At 42.5% G+C, this 26,109-nt stretch overlaps 1 protein-coding gene across 4 annotated transcripts in view; it reads right to left on the bottom strand.

Annotated features, from left to right (window-relative positions):
• ARHGAP26 (Rho GTPase activating protein 26) overlaps positions 1-26,109 on the bottom strand; it is a 419,023-nt gene that overhangs the window by 9,132 nt on the left and 383,782 nt on the right. Inside the window, exons 21-23 of one of the 4 annotated variants that reach the window (XM_058543040.1) lie at positions 11,947-12,057; positions 11,782-11,811; positions 5,759-5,850 (exon numbers count right to left, since the gene is read on the bottom strand). In XM_058543040.1, coding sequence (XP_058399023.1) covers positions 5,759-5,850; positions 11,782-11,811; positions 11,947-12,057 — 233 coding nt within the window. Of the gene's footprint in view, positions 1-5,758; positions 5,851-11,781; positions 12,058-26,109 lie in introns of those variants that run through there. The other 3 variants (XM_058543059.1, XM_058543030.1, XM_058543051.1) reach the window with 3 other exon arrangements.

Here is a 26,109-nt window from a genome sequence, read left to right as displayed (position 1 = left end):
GACCCCAGGACATCTGATCCTAGGGTCTGTGGTTTTAACCAGTTCCATTTTTGCCTAGCCCAATGTTCTGGACATTGAAGATGCTCATAAGTGCCTATTGGGCTGAAGTGCACCCATGTCCAACTTTCTGAATTGGAGCAGTGTCCAATGTGCTATATAAACACACAAGGTGTTGCAGGGAGCTCCTGGGCAGCTCTCCAGCCCAGCAAGCATATAATAAATATAAGCTGCTGCTGACACGGGTGTGCTTCCTGCCAACCACTTTCTCTCAGCTCTATCTATATATACACCATACACCCCTGCATACACAACTCACGCTCTCTCTCCCCTCCTTCGCTCACTGTGGACAAGGAGCAAGTGTGTGACTAAGATCTCTATTGGCTGGCTGCCCCGAGGGGAAGAAGCACTGGCTGGAAGGGGCGCAGACCCCTGGTTAGTTGAGTGCCTTTACTCATTTAACAAACGTTTATAAAGCCCCTACCCTGTGCCAGACAGTGTGCTAGGTCCTTGCACATAGTACAGAGCAAGCAGACAAGATTCTGCTCTCAGGGAGGGATAGTCTACAATAAACAAGCATGTAATTTTAGGTAGTGATGAGGGCAGAGAAAGAGACTGGGATAGGGATGTGGGTGGGTGGGGAGGAGCTCAAAAACCTAAAACCTAAATGACCCAAAGGAGCCAGTCAGGCAGTGGCTAATGCAAATGCAGAGGCCCCAAGATGGGGAAACCTTAGTGTGATTTTAGAACAATGGTCTGCAAATTTTTCTTAAAGAGCCAGATTGTAAACGTGTGTAACTCTGCCATTGTAGCATCATAGATAATATGTAAACAAGAAGGCGTGGGTGGCTCTGTTTCAATGAAGTTTTATTTACAAAAACAGGCAGTGGGCTGGGTTTGACCAGCAGGCCATAGTTTGCCGACCCAATTTGAGAACATAAAGAAGGGCTGTGAAGCTGCAGTGTATCGAGGGAAGGTGAGGGGGGGCCAGAGGCGCAGGAGCTGGACTGTGAAGGTCCTCACCAGTAATTCTAGGAACAACGGGAGGCCACTGGAGTTTCTGAAGCAGGAGAATAACATAATGTGATTTCCATTTTTCAAAGACCACTCTGGCTCCTGTGTAGAGAATACGTTACTGGGCAAGAGCGGATGTGACAAGACCAGTGGGGCAGCTGGTGGAAATGCCCAGGTGAGAGATGGAGGTAGCCTGGGTTTGGCAATAAAGACGGCTGGGGAGGATGAAAGATTCCACTGAGGAACTCTCCCGTAACCCCACTGCCTGAGATGCTCTCTATCAGCAAAGGAAACCTGGGACAGCCTTGCCTTGCTCTCATGCTGCACCCTGTACCCCAGCAATGAATGGATCCAGCCCATCTCAAACCTTGAGGAAAGTATCCCAAGAACCCAATTTAGTGAATTTTCCAGGTATCACTAATTGCGTTGCTTTAAGATGACTAATGTTCCTGAGAACACGAGTTCTCTTTCCAGTTACTCTCGGAGGTGCTCTTGGTGAAGTGGACAGTTTCCTAGTAGAGTGGCAAGGGCTGACACTGGAGTTATTTCCGAGTATTGCACATCCATTCCCCACTGCACAAAGTCTGAAAGCTGAATGAGCAGGCACTCCGGATTCATAGCATGGGCCCCAGGAATCCAAAGGCTTGGAAATTCATCGTTAAGAAACAACAGACTTTCCCCTCAAGGCGCCCCTCCCTCTTCCTCCTCCTTATTCGTTCTTCCTAATCCTGAAAAGGAAGACGCAGGCGGGTGTGCGCGCGCGCGCGCGCACACACACACTCACTTTAACCCTGTCATGAGGAGACTTTCTTCTGATTGGTCTGATGATTTAATTTGGCAACTACAGAGCATCCAACTTAAACAGCCCTTACCTCGTATCTACAGCAAGAAACTAATAAGAGATAGAACAAGGAAAAAGATCTCCCTATCTAAATCGTTAGAAGAATGCCTGACTTCTATAGAAGTAAAGGGAGCAGGAAATCGGTATATGTAGCATTTTCTAAAAATCCAAAATCATAAAATATTATCAGCCAAACCAATCTAAAAAGTGTTTTAACATTTTGTCAGATCTTTCTTTGACTGCAGCTCAGTCAACACTGAGAGGTGTTTTATTTGGGGTTTAATTTGGCCTTTTGCTCTTCAGGGAATTTGAAAGGTCACTGGCATTGCTGGTTAAAAACAAACTAGCGTCAACGAACTCAGCCTTGATTCCCAGAGACCACCGGAAGGCTTGGGTAAGGCTTCTGACTCGTTAAACCAAACCTCTCTCCTATTTTCATTTATCATGACAGGACTTATGACAATTACCAAATTGCGGGGTGGGAGTAGTCACAGAACCTGCTAGGCAGAGGATCCTGCTGGGAAGGAAAGGACTTGGCAGGTAAAAATCATCTAGGTATCTTTTCTTTTCTCTTTTTGGTTAGCTACTTCAAAAAGGAGACTTAAAAACAAGAAGGCGGGAATGTAAAATAGTGCAACCCCTTCGTAAAACCGTTTGGTAGTTCCTTAAACAGCTAAACACAGTTACTGTATGACCCAGCAATCCCACTCCTGAGTATAACACCAAGAGAACTGAAAACACATGATCTCACAAAAACTGGTACACGAGTGTTTACAGCAGCATTACTCATCATGGCCAAAAAGTGATCATAATCAAAATGTCCATCAAGTGATGAATAGATGAGTAAAATGTGGTATTACCCATACAATGGGATATTTATTTTATTTTATTTTTATTTTATTTTTATTTTTTGTGAGGAAGATCAGCCCTGAGCTAACATCCATGCTAATCCTCCTCTTTTTGCTGAGGAAGACCGGCTCTGAGCTAACATCTACTGCCAATCCCCCTCCTTTTTTTTTCCCCCCAAAGCCCCAGTAGATAGTTGTATGTCATAGGTGCACATCCTTCTAGTTGCTGTATGCGGGACGCAGCCTCAGCATGGCTGGAGAAGCGGTGTGTCGGTGTGCGTCCGGGATCCAAACCTGGGCTGCCAGTAGTGGAGCGTGCGCACTTAACTGCTAAGCCACGGGGCCGGCCCCAATGGAATATTATTCAGCCATAAAAAGCCATGAAGTTCTGATACATGACACAACATGGATGAACCTTGAAAATATTATGCTAAGTGAAAGAAGCCAGTTACAAAGACCACATACCGTATAATTCCATTTATATAAAATATCCAGAGCAGGCAAATTTAGAGACACAGGAAGTAGATTAGTGGTTGCCTAGGGCTGGATGGAGGAGGGGTGGGGGTAAATGGGGTATGACTGCTGAAGGGTACAGGGTTTCTTTTGGGGGTGATGAAGACATTCTGGAATTAGATAGTGGCACTGGTTGCACAAATTTGAATATACTAAAAACCACTGAATTGTATAGTTTAAAAGGGTAAATTGTATGGTATGTGGATATCTCAACAAAGCTGTTAAAAAAAATGGAAGAAGGCTGCATTCAAGAAAAGGAGTCACAAATAAGACACACATGCACACACATGCCTTTTGAGAGCTTAAACTAATTCTGCTCCTGGGATCAGAGGTCCTTTGTGTTGTCAGAGTGAATAGCTGATAGGAGCATGGCAGTCCCTTGCCCATGTGAGCAGTGAATTGGGGTTTAGAGGACAGACCTTTAAACTCTGGATTCACCTGTACATGTGCAGATCTCTCAAATCCTGCTCATCTATAGGCAGAAGCCCCTCTCTGCCAGTGCATGCAGCCCTTTCTGGTTTGTCTGCTGTGAAAACTGTGTCATGTTATGGCTGGGCTATGACTCCCCAACCTGGGCCTGTGCAGGGACACTTGCCAGTGATACGGCTTTGGACAGCCTTCAGCAGACCCACTTCACCTGCAGGTCTGCTAGGGCCTGAAAACTCCAGCTGCTGATAGAGGAGAGGCTGTGTGCCTTGATTTGTAAAGAGCTTGAATGAAAGTTAATGGGGCAAAGGTTTAAGGACAGTACTTTGGGCTTTGAGAACCATCAGAGAGAACACAGGCCCAGCAGGCCACATGCAGTTATGGGATGCCCCACCCCTGCTGGCTCAGAAGGTCCAGTGCTTAGTGTGACCTGGGAATCCGCCAGGTACTCTGTGGTCTGTTTCTCATTCTGTCCACCCAGGACATCTCTGCCACGCTGAACACAGGGGCTGGGCACACAGGGAGGCAGCCCCTTTGCATGTGGACGCAGTCAAGGCTGGTCCCCAGAAGCCCATCTCTGCTCTGGCTTGGACCTCAAGGCCCTTACAGATCTTGTAGCCAGGACCCACTCAGGGGGTCAAGGAGCAGCACCTACTGCCCAGCGGAGAGCCAGGCCTGGGGCATATCAGCTGAAGGGGAAACTGTCGCTGTGAACTATGAGAGGGTCGGGGTATTTTCTAAGATGGATGTAACGATGACGATGATCATAACAATAATAGTTAACAATAATACTGACTGCTCAATATGCATTGAGTGCTATTTTAAACACGTGACAGACGTTTTCTCAATTTTCTTTCATGAGCCCTATAAGGTAGGTAGTGTAATCTTTATATGACAGAGGAGGCACAGAGAAGTTAAGTGACTGCTTGAGGTTACACAGGAGCAAGTGGTCAAGCCAGAATCCACACTTTGGTGGCCTGAATCTAGAGTCAGGCTTTCCAGCGCTGGGTGGAGCCTCGGCTGCTCGGTATTTCTGGGTCTCAGGCAGGCCGTAGGAGGCGTGGTCCAGGCCAAGGTGGGGCTGCCCAGCTGTGATGGGGAGCACTTGGGCAATGCGCATTCACCCCTTCCTGAGACTTTGCCCCCACCCACCTGAGATCAAGAACGGAGCCAGAGAAAATGTCCAGTTCCGGAAACCAGGCAGCTGCTTTTGCTTTGAGCAAAATAAACAGACTCTTTTACCCAGGGATCCAGAAAGAGGATCCCCAAAGGAGAATTTCATTTGGGGAAAATCTCAGCTGTAACAGCAACTTGGGCTTTTCCCCAGAATCCTGATTTTTCTCTTAGGTCAATGATAAATTATGACAAATTAGACATCAATTCTCACTTTAAAAAAATTACGATTTTTTTAGGAAGGAAAACAAAAAGAAACAAGACAATGGTGCATCAAGCAAGTACCAGTTCCTAGTTCTACAGGGCAGAGTTCTATGGGGCAGGTGGCAGTAACGGTTTTCACACCAGGACTCCCGAGCAGGACAGCTGGCAGTGTGCAGGGTGCTTTGGCTGTGGGGTGGTCTAGTCCGTGCTTCCAACAGTTAGAGGGAGGATGAGCAGGGACACAGTGAGCCTTATTGGCCTGGAGCTTGCCCAATCCCCTTCCATCTCAGAAATCGGCCTCGCCTGCTATGGACAGTAAATGCCACTGAACCCAAAAGGAAAGGGGACCAGAACCTGTGGCCTCAGTCTCCACCCTGTGCTTCTGACCACTGGCAGGACCCCTGTTCTCCACTTCTTTATCCCCTACCCTTCATTCTGCCCCCAGACTCTCAAAGCCACTGCCAGGTGCAGGGCTGAGTCCTGTGCAGGTACAATGGCATTTAACGGCCACACCTTGGTGAGACTGCCTCAGTCAGAATGAAGAGCCGATTACACCCATCTCCTCTTGACAGTGTCTCCTCGAGTCCTGCTGCTGCTCTCTTATTTTGGGAAAAGACACACCCACACACTCCTTTACAGTCTTACCCATTCTACTGAGATTCTCCTTAGGTAGGAACTTTGAAAACACCAGTTACTTATTTGCTTTCCCTCCCATAGCTTTGCAAGGGGATGAGAAACTCACCATTATCGAAGACCGTGCCTGCTGTGAATGAGAGTTCTGAGTCGTGTTCAGCTTTGCAGGCATACAAGGCTTTTGCCTTCCGGAACGGTGTGCTGTGTGAAAACAGGTTTATTGAGCAGTTTTTTAAAACCCTCTGAAAGCCCCAGATATTCAGTCTCTCTTCTTCCCCTTCCCTGCAAGCCACCTCGTCCTCTCTCGTGGGAAGAGCCTGACAAGGCAGCCAGATGGCAAAACATGAGGTGGAAAAGTTGCAAAGGTCACCAGAGAAAAATGAGAAATAGTCAGAGAAAAGCCATAAGCCCCAAGAAACCACACTTCTTGTGGAGTCACCTTGTGCCATGTTAAAACTTTACCTAGAAGTTATAACAGCTGAACAGTGGCCGGGCAGGCAGGGCCCCATTTGTGGTGCAAGAGAAGCTCAGGAGGAGGGGGGTGGGGCAGGAAAGAACTTCCAAGTTGCTCTGGAGAACACACCCAACAGACCCTGTTGAAAGTTGGCAATGCTCAGTGAGTCAAAAAGGAGAAATTCTAGCAAAGCCGGGTTTCGGCTTCAGGCCATGGGCTAACATTAGCTCTCCCAATGTTACTTATTTCTCATCGGGCTGGTGGAGCGGGATTCCAGAGCTGGAACTCCCCGACCCCAAGGGGAGGGCAGGGAATAGACAAGGGGTGTGTGTGTGTGCGTGAGCAGTTACACATGTGTGTGCATGAGCACACATGTGAACGTGTACGGGGAATGTGGTGAGGAAGAAAGGAGAGAGGACAGCATGCGCTTTTCTTTCCCTTCTCATCTCTAAGGCGTGTTGACAATCACTCTCATTGCGCATCAAAATCATCTGGGGAACTTCGAGAAAGTGTAGATGTCTGGGTTCTACTCCGACTTGCAGATATAAATATAGGCATCAGTATTTTTAAAAAGCTCTCCAAGTGATTCTAGTATGCAACCAGGGCTGAGAACCACCATTCTAAAGCAGGGCTTGGCAAACTCTTTCTGCAAAGGGCTAGAGAGTAAATATGTTAGGCTTTGTGGGCCATAACGGTCTCTGATGCAATTGCTCAACTCTGCATTGTAGCAGGAAAGCAGCCACAGACAACATGTAAATGAATTAGTGTGGCTGTGTCCATCAAAACTTTATTTACAAAAAACAGGTAGTGGGCCAGATTTGACCCATGGGCCACAGTTTGGTAACCCGTGTTCTAGATAGTAAGTTGTAAGAACTGGTAAATTCTATCTTCTATCATTTTTTTTTAACCTTCTATCTATTTTTGCTTTGATAGTTAACTAGTTTCAAACAATCTATGGACTTCTCAGGGTCATAAGAAAAATGACATTTAATAGTCAAAAGTTGGCTCTTTCTTTGCCAAAAGCAATCTCCTTCTCCCTTCAAGCCACCTGAGGAAGTACACTTAGGGACTCAAGGACAGAATCAAAAAAGAGCAAGTAGGTCCTCTGGGTTAGACAGTTATTCAAGGGATATTATTTACTTTAGCGTCATTTGACTAATTAAAAGCCTCAAGAAGCCAGTGATGCTAACTCTCCCATGGTGCACTGATTTCTAGGGGCCAAATGAGATTTAGCTGAAGACTGGCCTAGTCTCGCGTAAACACACAGAATCAGAAGGGGCAGGGCGTCTTGGGTCATTATGTGACTGTTATTTCTTGGAGTCACTAAGTTCAGCTTCTCTTTGGGAAAGAGGAGCCATGGATGGATAGACACTTATACCAGGGCCAGCCATCTAAAACATCCAGTCTTGGCTCCACAAAAACTGCAGGAAAGATGACTTAAAAGATCTCTTGTCAGGACGATTAGAGTAAGTGATCATCCAGAATTTGTTGCCAGGGTGCAGTTTAGTGTTCTCTCTGGTCTTCTAGTAGCCAAGAGAAGATGGCCAGGTGGGAGAAAATTAGGAAAGTGGGAGAAAATAAAGTGAGTCTGCTGGGAATGAAGGGAAGAGAGCCTTTAGGATTCATCAGCTCCAAATGGAAAACAGCTCTTCCTGTCCAATTATATACAGTCAGAATCAAGTTCAGGACAAGGGGCACATTCTGTGATCTACCCAAAACCAAGTCTGCGTGTTGACTAGCAAGGGCCAAACATCCAATGTGCAGCTTTCCAGGGAGGAAAAAAAAGTTTTGGTTTTTTTTTTCTGAGGGAATAGGGAGCAGAGATGAGGAGTCACCTGGTTGTGAAAAGTGCTTAAACAGCTACAGGCCCATACCGACAGGCAAGGAGAGCCTGTCATGACACGGAAGGGGGAAGGAGAATCCAGTCAACATTAGCTAGGGCCACTGGCCCTTGAGGTGGGTAGAGAGCAAAGAGACAGGGGACGGGGAAATAAAAGGTGAGGGAAAGATCATCTGAGGCAAGGCTCCTCCAGCTGGATTTTCATAGAGGTTATTCATTAACCACAATAAATAAAGGGAATGGGACACAAAAGGGGCCAGCCAGGGAAACCAACTGGCATATCTGGCAGGAAGAAAGCAAAGGGAATGGTCTCAGGTGCCCAAGATTATCATTCAAGAGGCATAATTTTCCATTAATATTAGGATTTTGGAATTCAATAATGAAGAGACAATAAAATGGTACATTACAAATAAAAACAAAGGTCAGGAAACGGCCTTGCTTTCCTCTCAAATTAACAGGTGACTGAGTCTATGAGAGGCTCTTTTCCCTGAGGCCCCCTCCACTTAGGATGTGCACAGAAATGAGAGGGATGGCAGAGGGATGCTTTTACAAGGACCACTCCTGTTCCTTAGGACTAGAGTTGCCAAATAAAATACAAGACACCTTGTAAAATTTGAATTTCAGATAAATGATGAATACTTTTTTTGTATGAGTATGTCCCAATATTGCATGGGGCATATTTACACTAAAAAAATCATTTGTTGTTTATCTATAATTCAAATTTAACTGAGTGTCCTGTATCTTCATTTTATTTGCTAAATCTGGCAACTGTACCCAGGGGAAAGTCTTATCCTTTTAAGTCTGTCAGCCCAAAACGTCCAGTGTCCCATGCCATACTCCCTCTTAAAAGCCTGGAGCAGTTTGCTTTAGGTAGGGTTCCTACCAAAACAGACGCTGTTGGCAAGAGGTTGTGTTTGTAGGCTTTGGCTCTGATGAAAAAATAAAAAATACCCACCAAGCATCTTTGGTTCTTTGGCTCCCTGGCTCCCCCTTCTTCGCAATGCCTCTCAACACTGGACACAGAGAGCCTGGGTGCTCATTGGCTGCTCCTGTGACAGCGCCCTTCAGACCTCAGCTGGGCCTTCAAGGGCACAAATAAGTTTGGAACCTTCTGCTAGTTCATTTTTAATTTTCCCCTCTAAGCATGGCATGAGGCCAGGAAAGTACTCAGAGGAGTTTCCCTCAAACGCCCTTGCAAGCCTTGCAAAATGACGACCCACTCTCCATTGTACAGCACCACAGGGAGGTGCCCAGCTAGACTCGCAGGTCGCAATGGCTGGATCATTTAGGAACAATTTCCAGCGGCCCCCGTGCAAATGCAAGTTATGGGTTTGGGGCAGGGAGTGTTTCACTTTCAGAAGTGAAAGGAAAGAGAAATGTGAAGGGAATGCTCCTCTAGGACTCCTGCTCTGCTGTGCTGTGCAAGGCATCTTAGTTCCTCAGCTTGAACTAATAAGCGCTAGAAATGCTTCGAAGAGGGGAGAGGAAGCCATTTCCAGAGGAGACATTATGTAGAAGTTCATGGGACCATTAACTAGGTCTAATTAAGTATTTACATTTAAAAGCTCTGCCCAGGGAAAGAAATCTGAAGCTTCATGTTCTGGAAGTGGATGTGGGGGAAGGCCCTACTGGACCTGAATAATGGGTATATGCCCCCACCTCTTGGCTGTACACTGCAACAGCAGTTAGGGGATTTTGGCCCTCTCTGTTGGCTAGCTCTGATGGGCATGCTCCCCAGCAATGCCCCTATCCGTGCTCAGCTCAGCACACATATTTAGCTTAGTGACAACCAATTCCAAGTCCTACTCTGCCTTACGTATTTCAAAATGGCAGCTTCCTAAAGGATTGTAGAACAGCATTGTCAAATGGGGCTATTTTAATGATGGTGAGAGTGGGCAGTACCGAGTAACCATGACCCCAAACACACGAGGTGAGCAGATTCTACTGCCACTGTCCTCTGTCAATCTGGAAATACTTTGGGAGATGGAAAGGAGTAGCTAAAGAAAAAAACCTGGAAATACCTTGGGAGATGGAAGGAAGTGGAGAGGTAGAGTGGTAGAGATACTGGACAGGCAACAGGGCCCCAGAGCTCAGAGACACGAAGAAAGTGAATACCCTCAAGGAGAGGGTACATTTCAGTTTTTCAGTTGAATGATTCTATTGCCTTGAGGCCTTGAGGCCCTAACTGGTTCTGTCCAAGGGGCCAATGTTTTGAATATTTTACTCCCTTTGATCAAAATGAAGGAGCCACATTTTCCCAATGCCCAAGTCTCTCTTATGAATGAGTGAGGTATTTTGGAAGGTAACTGTCTCTGGTCACTGTAGTTTGCTCTGGTTCAGGTCCTCTTGGGGCAAACAGTGATCTAATCAGAACAATCCATGCCATAGTTGGTGTCCTAGAAAGTTAACGTCTCCCAAAGACCCCAGAATACATCTAAGAAATAATTCAGAAATAACTTGAGTGTCAAGAAAACATGATCTGAATTTTTACCTTATTCCCAGGGTGAGGATAAAAGAATATACTGTAAAACTATATTTCCCATCTTCCAGGGCAAAGTTAGATAGAAAACCTAGAGGAGCAGGCCAGGCATTGGGGCTAGGAGCAGCATGGAAACTTAAATTTGGGGTCACCCACAGGTTTGGAGGAAAGAGTGCTGGGTTGAGGGCAAGAAGTCCTGAATTCTGGATTGGCTCTCATTTGGTCATGTGACCATGTACAAGTCACCTCTCTGTGCCTTAGTTTTCTTTATAATAGAGTTCAGACCATTTCTCCTCTCATTCTCACATGAGGATAGAACGAAATGATAGATATGAAAGTGCCTGGAGGAGAATAAAGTAATAAATATACATCTTCATATATAAATAGCATGGGGTTTTCTTTTTTTAAAAGTGAGACTCAGCATTATAAATTATTTAAGCCTCGCTGCTGGACTCACCCCTTAGGAAAAAACCAGCAATGAGAAAAAGATGGACAAGAAAATACTGCCAAGGCCCAAAATGCATATGATGCTTATAATTGGGGTCTACATTCTGGCTGTTTGAAAGCAGAGACTAAGGTCGTGAGACACACATGCTCAGGACCTACACAGCAGAGGGATCCTGCAGGATCTTCATTAGATCTTTATTAATTCTTTTCCTGGATTTAAACAGCTTCTTTTCTCCAAAGAGCTCAAGTGCAAAGAATTAAGTCTGGATGTCATTAAAGCAGGGAAAACTATAGCACAGCCCTTGGGGAGAGAAACTAGGTCAACCCTGTTCCCATGAGAGCTAAGGGTTCATGACATGGAGACAGAAGTGGGCTCGGAGCACAGATGATTCCTGGGAGTGCTCAGAGGGGAAGGAGATGGCCAGGAACGATTTAAAGAGAAATCACTTCATATCTCGATCCTTTATTCTGTGTTATATTTGTCTCTCTTCCAGTGGTCTGGTCTCAGCAACTAGGTGTCAGTGCTCACTGCTGATACCCCAACCCACAAATAAATGTTGCCTGATGCTACCTGATAAAAAAGAGAGAAGAAAAGGCTGGTACGTGCCTCAGCACTGTTCCCTCTGGTATTATCTTACACCAAAGCACAGAGAGCCCCATGATTCAGAGAGCAATCCAAACAGCAGCCCATTCAGAAGGCACTCTTTCCCCAAACTCCAGGCATCACAGATTAATTCAGAAACCAGAGGAAGGGTTCAGAAGGGCGTGGAAAATGCCATGCTGGTTCATGCAAGTGGTCCCTCCCGGCTTTGCTCTCTTAGGCTGTAATCACAGGAGGGCAGAGGCTGGCCCCCCGTCATCCCTGACCAGCTTTGGGGACGGGAATGGACTGGTCATCATCCGTGATTTTACCTGGAGTCTTCATGAACCACTTCTTCTGGCCTGTCAAAAAGCAAGTGCAGGTTTGGATGGCAGGGAACAAAGTTGACGAGGAGGTTGAACACTGCATGAAAAGAGGACCAAGCCAATGAGAGAACAACGGCAGCAACAGAAAACCAAACAAACCCTGCAACAGACCTGATGGGGGATGAGTCGCTGGACGTGGATGAGGTGGGCATAGGGCTGGATGGCGCCGAGAACATGGGCCAAGAAGGCGAGAGGGGTGAAGTTGGGCTTGGATTCGGGGGGCTGCAAGACATAACAACCAGAATACTCGTCAGCACACAGGGAAACCACAACAGGAGCACAGGAGGTTCATGGGAGGCCAAATGTCGGGGAGCTGGAGCAGACCACAGGAGCACTGAAACCCAGGACATGTTGTCAGTGCCAAGTCACATTTCTCCAGACCAAACCTCCGTGCCTTCCAAATAATGCCTGTTCCATAATTCCTCAGAGCACTAACGTGTCTCTTTGCTCTGCAGAACAACTGCTTTCTAGGTGAGAGGAGCTTCTTCAGTCACGTCCATTGTGCCTTTGGTCACCACTGAAAAATGCCCTGAACCCACGTACTTGAGTTCCCACACTTGTATCCTATCACCAGCCTCTGTCTGGGGCAGGGCTAGCTTATAATCGGCCTTCAGCTTCCACTGCTGTGTGAGTGTTTTTAAAGTTGTGTCTCAGCAAAAACGACCATTTCTCTGGGCCATACAGGCCATTCAGCCAGAAAACAATTTCCTGTTTACATTTTTAACTAAATGGGCTGTGTGCCATTGGAGACTCGGAGAAGTACTGCATTAGGAAAACGATAGTGGATGGAGGACGGGTCTGGACACACACATCTCAGGAGAGGGCATGCGATTACGGGCAACATGCAGTTCCTCTGAGGTTTGCTTTCCAGGCCTGCTCTTTCTCTTTTTATGGATTTTGGGCATTTTGACGCTCAAAGAAAAAGCCCCAGAGGGAAGGCAATGAAAAAAATGAGGAACTGAAACCTTAAATCTGTCATTTTGTTCTTTGATGGGTAGCTGATCAAACGTTTGGAGAGGAAAGGTTGAAATTACTCACTAAAATATGGTTTGTGGATTATAACTGGTCATGCTAGCCCTTTGACTTATTTCTACAAATTACACAAACAAACAAACATCTCAGCAACTCTGTAAAATCACATTAAGTTAGAGACAGTGCAAACACCCACGACTGGGAAAACGTGGAAACCACCTGGCCACAACAGCACCTGTAGCCCCTGGGCCTCAGCTGACTGCTGGATAATTTGGTCCAAGAAGTTTATGGAGATGAAAATGACAGCACTCCAGTTCCCGGGGAACAGATTTTCTAAACATAGTGGGATTTATCAAGAACACATAAATATTCTCCTTAGTAGGACATACCCGATTCAGACATGAGACCCAATAACGGCCCTAATGACCTACGATTGTAAATAAATACCTATGGAAATATTATACAGTAAAAATCCATTGTGTGAGTTCATCAGGTATCCTCAGACTAATTGAATGAAACATTTATTAAATGCCATTATGTGTACTATATTTCTAGAACATAAATTCTACAAGGGTAGGATTTTTGTCCACTTTGTTTACTGCTGTATCTCTAATGCCTAAAATAGTGTCTGTAGGTATTCAATAAATAATTATTGAGCAATTAATGAATCACATCTAACCCACCCAAAAGCAAAGAGGCACTATTATAATTCCCATTTCACAGATGTGGAAACTTGGGCCAGATTGAGGCTTGTCTGAAGATACCCAGCCTGTAAGTGAAACGGCCAAGGTTCAGACCCCAAGCCCCTGGCTCCAAGTCCAGGGCTCTTGCTGCCACAGTGGACCGCCTCTGGGGTGGCAGGATTTGCTCTGTTCCCCTCTACACTGTGCTAAGCTTCTTTATAGACCCAACCATAGCACCAGAAGCCTTCTTAACCACTGATTTATGAGTTTCCTTTAGATGTCTACCACATTTGCAAGGGAAAATGGGAATGCAGCAACAGAGAGACTCAATAAGATTCAACACATTGTAAATTCCAACAAAATCCCCAATCTTGCCTCTAGTCTTCTGTCTGGTAGATTCATACAGCAGATGGAATTCATAAAATAGAAGAGGTTAAATTCAAAGAATATGGCTTTTCTTTTTTTCAATTAATCCAGCAAAGAATAGTTATTGAGCACCTAGTATGATCAAGACAATAAATGGAATACAACATAGCATTTACCAAGTCCCTAACCTTGAGAACTTAAAACGCATTTGACAAGATGGGGCAGATTAAAAAACCACTGTAATATAAGACAGTAAGATTCATCAGGTGAGGGATAAATTATTCTATTATTAGTTTAATACCTGCTCCCACTTGACTGCCTCGAGCCCCGGGAGAGAGTGCTGCCTTGTGTCTCCTGTGCAGTCCTCAGTGGGAGGACTCCCTAGTTGCAGCTGGTAGGAAAGGCCTCTCACCATAACCTGCCCCACTAGATAATGACCTGGTCAGCAAGGCCTGGTGGTGACTTCCCAAGTGCAGGCCAGCCCAGGAACATGAGTTCTGACCAGGGACAATTTGAAGGTTCAAGAGAGCAACCCAGACCCAGAAGCCTGGACTAATCTGTTCCTCTGGTCAGTAGTCACCACAAGACAATTAAAAAGTCCTTAAGACTTTTTTTGAGATTTTTTTTTTCTTTTCTTTTTAGTGGCTTTTATAAGTAGGAAACACCTCCAGCTTCCTATCTCATCTGTACCAAAAATTATGCCTAAAAAAAGCATAGTTGGAAACATATTCTAAGAACACAATGTGGGTTCTGAACGTCTCTTTACATCCTTGGATATCTAAGTGGTTCTTGGCCAATGGTACACGGCTGAAATTACCTGGGGGTGCGGTTGGAATGCAGGTATTCATACAATTATAAGAACTTACTCTTCAATCCCAAGGTCAATTGCCAGTATTAACTGTAATTTTTAACAACTAATGGAATTACGTTTTGCTTGTGTTTTAGTCATAGCAGAACATTTGTTTGCTATAAAATGACCACAATTTAAAATTTATTACCACTATGTTTTAGTATAATAATAAAATGTATACTCCACAATACTTCTATGATTTTTTATAGAAAAAATCTGAAAAAGAATTTTATAGAAAAATTCCACTACTGATGGAATTACCACGTTTTATTTGTGCTTCAGAGTCATATCAACAAAACTCACTATCAACAAATACTATCGAACACTTATTTTTATATACCATAATGATTGATGCCTGCAGCAACACAATGATTGCAAACGTAAAAATGTTCCTCCAAGAAAAAAAGAGCACATTATATTTTAGTTTTGATGCAACTCAGAGAACATATAGGTGGGGAATAAGATGCACAGGGATGACGATAATGGTCCAAGACTGTATAATCTTATATTCTCAGTTTCACTACAGAAATGTCTGGCTATAGGTTATTGAAAAAATGATAACAGAAGACAAAAAAAATCTCACCCCTAAAAAACCGAAAACAAAACAGACAAACAACAGTCAGTTTTGCTACTGGCTCTGAAACCTCTAATATCAACTTCTCAGACTCTTTTCCCACTAATGAGGCCAAATATAACAAATGATTGAGGTTAGGATGGGAGAAAATAATTTTATAACTACCACCTTAGCAGATGACCCCCGAAGGCTTCTCCACAATCCACAGAGTCCAGATGAGAGTATCTGAGCTGAATGCCCCAGCACATTTTTCACCCTAAATATTCCTGGGTGTCCCACCAGGCCCCAAAATCAAGGCCCAATACAGCAACAACAACAGCTTAAACTTTAGCATGGAAGGAACATTTGCTGGTCTGGTTTGGATTCAACTGGAAGGCTTGCATCACCTTTAGTTTGCTGGTCCACAGTGTCCTCAAAAGGAGTCAGACAGTCCCAGTCAGTCCCTCTGACATTCACTGGACAGTGAAGAAATAACGGTTTAGGAAGATAAGGCTAAAAGGCCTGGCAACATGCTGGATTGTGGCTGATAGTTCGAGTACAGTGTGTGGCAATATCATCAGCTTGACACCCTTCTGTGGTGACTCACTTGAATGATGGAACGTCTGCTGTACCAGCCAGGGCATGTCTGCCATGATGCGGGCAGGGCTGCCCCGGCAGGCTGCCCAATCTGATGACGGATGTGGCAGACCCTCTCTGGTCTCCACACCACAGTAGCTAAAACCTGAGCTGGTACAAGATGAGCAGTAAGCTGACCATTAAAGAGAAAGCTAATCTTTTTAAATTCTGATACTCAAAATTACAGACAGCCTTGTAGAAAATTGGAAAATACCAAACAGCAAGAAAAGCAATAAAATCATACGTAATTTATACCACTGATAATCACTGTTAATATTTTGGCATGTTTCTTCACTTTTTTGGGGGGAGAATAACACTACATACATAGTTTAGTAGCCTGTTTTTTCACTAAATAAAGCATTTTCCAATGTCATTAAATAGCCTTTAATACCATAGGTTTAAAATGCCAACAGGGTATTCTATTGTATGGTATACCCTGATTGATGTCACCATTCTTTTATTGTGTACATTCAGATCATTATCCCCCTTTAGCTATTATAAATAGTGCTGCAACTCACATCCTTGTTGAGGACCACTGCCTGTGTCTCCAATTGTTTCCTTAGTGTAAATTCCTGGAAGTTAAATTAGTGGGTCAAAGGCTAGGCACTTTTTTTTTAAGGGTCTTGATACATCCTAGCAAATAGCTTTTCAGAAAGCTTTTCAAAAACTCTACTGAATTGCATTCCCACTAACAGTGTATGGGGGTTGCCTCTTCCCTTTCACCACGGCCCCACCAGCATGGAGCATTATCATAAAAAAAACTTAGATGAATATTTTTTTGGGGGGGTTCACAAAGGTTACCTTGGACTCTTCTCTTTCCTAGCATTTCCAGTGATGTAAAAATGAATACAATTCCCTTCCCGTGTTCTGCTTCCATCTGGAAGCAATGTTTAACTTTCCAAAGGGCATTCTGCCAAGAAGGTAGTGTGGGGAAGGAGTCAGGCAGATGGATAGAGAGACAGACAACCACAACTGGGGGGTGTCAGACCCCTAGTCATATGCTTTGGCTGCTCCGAGAGAACCTGGGAGTGGGGGATGTTTAGCTTACTCTAGGACTCTCAAAGATAGGACTAAGTGGGAGGGATGAGGGACACAAGAGGTGCCAAAGTGTCTTGCGCCAGCACCATATTGTGGAGAAGTCACAAAACCGGCACTTTCTCCTCTCTGCCAGGCAGTGGACTGTGATCTGCAGCCCAGGTTCCCAGTTATGGATCTCAGGCACGGGCTGGGCCTGTGGGACTGCTGGCCCAGGCCTGACCTTAATGCTCCCTCAGTCCTGTCCCCACTTCCCGATTTGGCCTGGAACGGGAATGGTGCTATTAAATCCAAGGGGACAGCTTATATTTTTTTCTTACCCCCTCTAATGAGAGAGAAGAGAAAATTCCGTGAAAACCTGTAAAGTCCTATTTAATCTAATCCCAAATCAGTGAATTTTTCTTCCTTGGAAAATATCATTTTATGTCTTGATTTAAGGCGCCATAAAAAGAGAAGGGAAATCAAACTTCAGCCAAGAAAACAGGGCCAAAAGGAATACTGGTAAACTGGATGGTGGTGAATCAGAGCAAATGACACAAAAACTGATTTTTATTTGTTCAAAACTTGAACACATATATTCTTTACATGTGTCTGCTTCACAACTTTATGAGAGAAAAAATCCATGCCCCCAAGATGCACTATTCTGTATTCTTTGATGGCTTTTACTAGTGTGCATAGTATTGACAGAATCTTTCCTCTCACCTAGTATAATTTACTACGCGTTTTTATTCAGACAATGACAGAGTCCTGAGTCACTAAAAGACAGAGTCTTTTAGTGAGACTAACTGGTGAAATCCCTTTAAGGCCTTAGCAATTATAGGCAATTGCTTTTAAAATAGTTTGACTAATCTATAGTGCAGTGGTTCTGTTTTCCAGCTTTTAAGAGAGTTTCTGAAGTATAAGTTTCAAATAAATTTTAAACTCAGACGAAGTGTGGTGGGAATGGCAAATAATTTGATGACTTAAAATTCAAAATCTTCGAATAGGGCATCTGTCATCCTTAAGTTCCCCAAGTCAATAATTGGAACCTTCTCATGTTGAATACAGAAATATGAGGTAGAGAGAAAAACTCCAGATGGGACATGAAGATGCCCAGACAATGGGCCCAGTTCAATTGCTCACTGCACAGAGAAAGCCCTAAAGAGAAAGGACCAGTAAGGTTAAACTGGACAAAGGCCTCCATTGTGCTCCACAGCACACGATACTCCTTGAGTATTATTCTTCCCTGTTGAACCTGAGTGTAGCCCCTCATTCCTTTTCAATACCACATTTCAGGGACAGCAGAATTGATTCTTAAAATAAAATTTACTTTCAACTAAAAAATTTCACCATTTATAAAGTTATTTGTAAGGAAACGCTAAAGCATTTTGGCCGCGCTTCAAAGAGTCTATATGGTAACATTTGCTATTTTTCAAAAGATTTGAGGAGTTGCTAAGAAATCTCAATACCTCTTTACTACCTTAAAGTGAGTGCAGTACAACTGTTGTTCTCTATATAACAAAGATATTGCAAAACAAATTTATTCATTGTAACTTTTAAAAAGAAAGGGAAAGCAAAAGTGCTACTAGATTCAATCTTCTGCTGTACTGAGGCATAACTGAAAGCCTCCATTCTAATGCTAGGGATGTTTAATACTACTCTGAAAATAAAATCTGCAAGTAGACAACTGTAACTGCCTCAGGGGATTGAGAATGGGGAGCTGGGTGCACAAGTATGGACTGGACATTCACTTTTTAATTTTATATTTGTTTATACTGTTTGAATTTTAAATCATGAGCCTATATTACTTTATAATAACAGTGGAAGGTACTCTTCTATAAATGGTGCTAGGATAACTGAATATCTGTACGGAAAAAATGACACTTGATCCCTACCTCATATCATATCTAACAAATGATTTCCAGGTGGATTATAGATCTAAATGCCAAAGGCAAACAGTAAAGGTATAGAAGAGAATAACTCCAGAACTTGGGGTTGGGGCTTATCCAACAGGCCATAAAACCATTAACCATAAAGGAAAATACTGATATACCTAATGACATTAAAATTAAGAACTTTTATTATTAAAAGATAACATTAACAGAGAGTAAAAAGGCAGCCCACAACACGTCAAGAAAGTGCTCATAACCGGACTATACAAAGAACTCCTACTGACCAGCAAGAAAAAGATGGACAACTAAGTGGGAAGTGGGCAAGAAAATTGAACAGGGATGTTAGGAGAAAAAATTCAAAAGAAAAGGTGCTCAACCTTTCTGTGCAGCAGGAAATGCACATTAAAACCTCAGTGAAATGATCTTGCACACCTACCAGAAGGACTAAACAGCTAACATCAAAATGCGAGAAATACCATGTGTTTACAAGATGTGAAACATCTGGAACTCTTATACTTTGCCAGAGGAGGGGTGTAAATTGCTACATCCACTTTGGACAACAGTCTGGCACTGCCTAGTGAAGATAAAGATATTATTCTCTATGATCCAGCAGTTCCATTCCCAGACATATACTCTAGAGCATGCTGTGTATGTGTGCACCAGAAGACATCTATGAGAATATGTAGAGCAAATTATTTGTATAAGCAAATACTGGAAACAACTCAGAAGTTCAGCACAAGTAGAATGGAGAAATAATTCTAATACATTAATACAACGGTGTACTCTACTACAATGAAAATAAATGAACTACAGCCGTGTGAAACAATTATTAAAACCACTGAGCTAAAGAAGCCAGACTCAAAATAATAATAATAAAAAAAATACCACATTTTAGGGATGCATACAGATGAGCCTTATTATTTGCAGATTCCATACCTGTGAATTCACCTACTTGCTAAAATTTATCAGTAACCTCAGAATCAATACTCATGGTGCTTTCATAGTCATTTGTGGACATTTGCAGAGTGATGAAAAACTTGAGTCACTCTGAGTCACCTGATGCACACGTTCCCATCTAAGGCTGAACAAAGGGATGTTGTGCCTTCTTGTTTCAGCTCTCTAGTGTTCCTAAGTGCAAGAAAGGCTGTGATGTGCCTTACGGAGAAAATATGTGTTTAATAAGTTTTGTATTTAATAAGACTTATAGTACTGTTGGTCATGAGTTCAACGTTAATGAATCAATAATAATATTAAATAAGATGTCTTTAAGCAGAAGCACATGTAAAACAAGGTTATATATTGATCAGTTGACAAAAATGTGACCAGAGGCTTGTAAGAACCTAACCCTGCATTTCTTCTAGGAGCAGTGGTTCAGTATTTGCTACTTCAGTGTTTGTGGTGACTTTACAGAACATTACTACTATGAATAATAAGAATCTGTATTTAAGAGGTGAAACTATAAATAAAAACAGGGAATTGATTACTGTAAAGATCAGATTAGTGGTTACCCTCATGGGGAAGGAGAGGACTGCGATAGGGAAGAAGCAAGCAAGAGATGTAGACATTTCTGAGGTCTTGGCAAGTTTGTACTTCTTAACCTGGGTGGCGGTTATGTGGGTGTTTGTTAAATAATAATTTGTTAAGCTGCACATTTATATTTCATTCACTTTTCTGTATAATAGAAATATATGCAAACCTATCTTAAAACATACTTATGGAAAGTATATCAACAGATTAACAGCATTCTCTGAGTAATGAGATTAAAGGTAATTTTTACTCTTTATGCTTTTAAAAATATTTTCCACGATGTTACATTTATAACCAAAAAATTAATAAATGTCAATAGAAACAATAATCTCCCTCATCATACAAATGACTACTTTTATTTTCTAGAAGAAGGATGTTTAATAGGGGCAAAATGACAGTTCAGTCTTTGATGCACATAGTTTAGTTTGCATAATACAGTTGTCAGCCCTCAACTGTTTGTACTGTTTCTCTGCTTTTTCAGTCAAATACAATCAACAAATATTCATCAAGCACCTTCCATATGCAAGAAGTAATTTTTCCATACTGCTTTCCTCACAGAGAAATTATGTTGGCTCTTCTAGAGACTTTTTTTTTATTTTGGTAAAGTTATTACAGAAAATCAATGGTGTCTTCCTTTCACCTGGGCATGGGGAAGTTGAGAAGAACATCTTAATGTCGCATTCTGAGTCAGCTGGACAACATGTTAATAACACTGGCTGAAAGTCATTGGCCATCTAGCATACTTTTCTATATGGTCTGCTTTCAGGGAATATTTCCTGTTTGGACTAGGGGGAGGAAAAGGAGGGAAAAGGATTTAACAAGAATCTAAATGTCCACTGCTGAAAACAAAAGAGTACCTAAAAGTAGCAGTGGTGTCCCAAGATACTTCAGCTTAGCAGTAACCCTTGGGAAAGGAGATTCCTTGAATAAGGAGCCTAAAATATTTCACTGTGTTCAGAACTCTCAGCAGTAGAAAAAGCACTTCTGCTAAGGATAATATCCAGGACGATTAAGTTAAACTCCTGCAACCATACAAACCTTGGTCCGGACACCATGAAAGGCATAGGAGGCAGAGAGATAAGGAGAGATGAACTTTTATGAAAAGGCCAACAGTCTTTGACTCTCCGTTTTTCTCCCAAGCAAATAGCTGACTTCCCTCTAATTCTAGTGTTTACTCAATGGTCTAAACATGTGGAAAATTGTTTCTGATCTGATTTCAACCTACTCAAATGTCTCCTCTACTCCCTTTATATCTTCCATGCTACACACATCTTCCTTGCTCCTTCAGTGTGACCATTACAAAACCCGCATTCTCCCTATGACTACACTCATCTTCCACAACGGCTGGCTCAGGCTGCAATGAAGGAACGCAATCTCACTAGGCTTCATGGTGATTTTTGCCCCTTGTTCATTTGGTTCTGAGGAGCTTATTGACTTGACTGGAAAAAACTTTAAATGATTTTCCAGCAAAGTCACCCTTTCCAGTGGAAAAAGAGTTTTAACATCTGTGAATAAAAACAAACTGAAGCAAAATGATTTTTGTATTCTCCTCTAGTTCTTGTACTCCCAAAACCAAACACCCACTGAGAAGTCAATGAAAATAGACACAGTAAAACACCATTAATTCTGATCTCACAAAACTAAAATTTCTACTTTATTTTCAAATCTGAGGTAGATCCAAATTACTCTAGACAATCTTCAAGTTGCCAGGCAAATTTACAGTGTAAATAAAATTTTCAAATAGATGCTTAAGAGGGCCATTCATGGTGATCATTTAAAAATGCAAATCTGATCATATCATTTCTCTGCTTAAAACACCTCAATGCTTCCCCCTTGCTCCTAGGATGAAGACCATGGCCTTCTCAGACTACTGTAAGAATCTCTACCCCAGTTTCTTTATCTTTTTACTATTCCGATCCACCTACTGCACACTGTAACTACATGAAGCTCCTAAACACATACATTAATAAATATTTGTTAAATGTTGTTGAATGAATAGCAATTTCTTGCTCATAAACTCCTCACCCTGGGATAGTGGAATATATGGTTATAGTTTATTCCTGCCCACCAGTTTTCCCACCCTTCTTCTGGGTCATTTGCAGAAGTTCTTCTCCACCCCAAGTGATACAGGTGGGTCCAGTGTCCCATTGATTTCACTGCAGGGGCAGGCATGTGATCCAAGCTGGCTAGTCAGAGTAACCCTTCCCCTTGGCCACAGTGATTGGGTCAAGGATGGACATGTAACTGATCACAGTTCATCCATGGGGTCTAATATATTCACAGTTTATCCATGGGGTCTGGATGCAAAACCTAAGTGTACTGGCTTAGGGTGATGAGAGATGTTTTTTTTCCCATTACATGGCAAATATCTGTCTGCAAACGAAGTTTTAAAAAAAAGAGGGAAGAAGAGCCAAGTAAAATAATAATTTGGGCTCCTGGATCCAATTGTGCTCCAGGTTAGATCCACCCTGAGATTTCCCAAAATTGTAAGCTTATAACTTCCACATTTTCCTTAAGCTAGTTGGGTGTCTGTCATTTGAAGGTCTTTCAAAACACGGCCCCAATGCTCTTCTTTGTACGCTTTACTTGCCTGCACGTCCTCAGTGCTCTTTAGGTCAGCAAACTTTTTCTTAAGGGGCCATACAGTAAATATTCTAGACTTTGTGGACCAAGAGGCAAAATTGAGGGTACTATGTAGTTAGTTACATAACCATATAAAACAAAGCAGTTTAGCAATATAAAAACCATTCTTATCTCATGAGACATAAAACAAAAACAGAAAAACCAGGCAGCTGGCTGGATTTGGCCCATGGGCCATAGTTTTCCAACTTATGCGTCCGTCAAACTAGTTTACTTGTGCCATGAGCGTGCTTTCAGCTTTCCATTGCCATGTTCTTGCTGGTGCTGTTTTTCCCACCTGAAATGTCTCTTCCCCTGCCCCTAACCAGGGCCCATCCAGCAATCAAAGCCCATTTTAAATGTGCAGTCCTTATCTGAGGATTCTCTGCTGTCACAGTGAGTCCATCTTTCTCCTCTGCATCCTCAAGGGCTCTGTATCTCTCTTCTGGCCTTGACCCCACCCTGCCTTGCAGTTTTCATACTCCTCTGGTATCTCTTGCACACTTCGAATGCTTAGCAAGTATCTTTAGAACTGATAATACCTAAAGGCTGCGTTTAAAAAAAAAAGACTCTATAGGATCGAAGTAATTAGTGAAGGGAAAGGAAATATGGGTCTACCAGAAGCCAAGGGTAAGACTCTGGTAGCCAGGGAAGCCAATCATATCTGAATCAGAATGATGTGATATCCTACAAAGAAACTGCTCTCACTCTAGTGTTATCATGACCCCTCTACATATAGCCACTTGTTTCCTTACCTAGGATGGTTACGCCCAACAAGTAAGACAGGAGGGGTGTTTCAGACATCTTGATTCTGGTGGGGAGGGAGGCAGGCACGCTCGTCTATACTTGGATGGACTCCTGTGTTTCAGTATTTAATTCCAGTCACTCACTGGCATTGTTCTCCCTCCTGACTACTAGGTAGTGTTGCCTAACCTCAATCATTTGTGCTCCAGCCTCACAGCTTTTGCCATATCTGTGTATCATATATATTTTTAATGTATAATATTTTAATATTTTTCTTTAAATTGATCCCCTTAAAATATAAACATCTACTTTAGTCCATTCTATATAATAAAACCCGATTATTATTAAAATGAAGAAAAATGTTAATCCAAGCGCCATTTAAAACTTTCAGATACCTCAGTGCCACAAGGCTCACATTTTGGAAATTTCTGTTCTTGGCTTTGGATCTTTTTCTTTCCTCTTGCAAAAATAGAGCATAGATTTTTCCAAGATCTCATTAATTACTCTGAAGAGTGAAATTAATAGAAAAACTTATATGTCCATTTCAGGCAAGGTATTGATGGTCATTTAATATTTTTCCCTCTTAAATTTGCTATCATCTGTGTATATTATCATCATCATAATGTCAACATTTACTGATTGTGTTCAGTATTCCCAGGATAGCAAGATTTTAAAAAATAGCTTTATCAAGGTATAACTCACATACTAGGAAGTTCATCCGTTTTAAGTACACAACACTGATAGAGTTGTGTAATCATCACCCATAATCCAGTTTTATAATGTTTCTATCAGCCCAAAAAGGTCCCTCCTGCCATTTGCAGTTAAGCCCTGCTCCCATTACCAGCCATAGACAACCACTATCTACTTTCTAACTCTAGAAATTTGCCTTCTCTAGATATTTCACAAAAATGGAGTCACACAATGTGTGCCCTTTGTGTCTGGCTTATTTCACTTAGCATATGTTTATAGTGAGCCACAAGATTTCAAAGGGCAGGTGAAAAGGATGACGACAACAAATGGTGAGTACTAACTTCTATTGGATACTTACTATGTACCAGTCATTCAGCCAAGCTTTTTGGAGGCAACATCTTATTTAATTTTTCCAAACAACCTCAGGGATAAGTACTATTATTCCCATTTTTCAGATAAGAAAACAGAGGATCATAAAGTTTAACTATCTTTGCCTAAGTCCAATTGGCTTGTTGGTGAATGAGCTGGGATTTGAAACCAGCCCTAAATCTTAGCCACTATGCTATCTGCCCTCTGTTTTAAAAAAATCTTGAAATCAAACCAACTGAGCTTTTCCTTAAAAATATGAGTTTTCAACACACAGGAGAAGGCGATGAATAGTTCATTGTGCCCGGATAAAAACCTTTGAAGGCACCTAGACAGGAAGGTTCACCACAGTGGGCACTCTGGCACCTTCTGAGCACATCCAGCTTCCAGAGGAACAGAGCCTCCCTCTTGCATTGCAGACACCTGCACCTGCTGCTCAGGCAAACTGGAGTGCCCTGCTCCTCACAGCTTCCTTCATAATATGTGCTCTTGCCCTCAATCCACTGAAGTCTTTTCACTTTATTTAGAAAGCATGTGTTGCAGGACATAACACAATAATACATTTTAGGCTGTTTATGAGCAAATTTCCTCAAAAAGCCTCAGAAGCTGGTCCATGTGTGCCATCTGTTGCAAGGGAAACTAGAAACCACCTGTCTGCCTGCCTGAGACTGCTCTTATCAAGGAAGTTGTAATTACCTCCTTGGTGAAGGATTTGGATCATTACAGTAAATCCCTTATCCAGCACATATTGTATTAGGAAGGCCTTCTGACCCTAAAAACCAGGGTTTTTATCCCCTCGCTCTACAAAGATGCAATAAAACCTCAGCTATTTGGAGCCTGGCAGGGTGAATTGTGCCTTAGCCTTGTTTGTTACTCAATGCTAAATATTTATTGCACACCTACTACACGGTAGGAGCTTTGCAGGCACAGAGAACAGCAGAAAACAAGTGAAGCAAGGCTTCTGTTCTCAAGCAGCTTATGTTCAAGCATAGTGAACTTCAAGGCAGGGTGTGAGAGTACAGGCTGGGTGGAGGAAAAAAAAATACCAAAACTTCACATTGCATTTTTTTATCTGATCCTTATACGATTTGTATTTTATATGTTTTCTGATGTGTGTAATATAACAATTAGTAAGGTAGGTATACACTTTATCAATAAGTAAATAAAAACAACAAACACATATTGGAGGTACACGCCCCAAATATTTTTTCTGACAATATTTTGCTTATTTTAGTGATCAAAATAGTTTAGGAAACACTGTTCTTGTGTGTGTGCAACAGACAATAACCAAGTAAACAAACAAACAAGATCATTTTAGATGGTATTAAGAGCTATGAAGAAAATAAAAATCAGGGCAGTGTG

This window comes from Diceros bicornis, chromosome 1 (assembly GCF_020826845.1).
Source record: "Diceros bicornis minor isolate mBicDic1 chromosome 1, mDicBic1.mat.cur, whole genome shotgun sequence".
NCBI lineage: Eukaryota > Metazoa > Chordata > Mammalia > Perissodactyla > Rhinocerotidae > Diceros > Diceros bicornis.
This window is presented reverse-complemented; position numbering and strand designations above follow the sequence as displayed.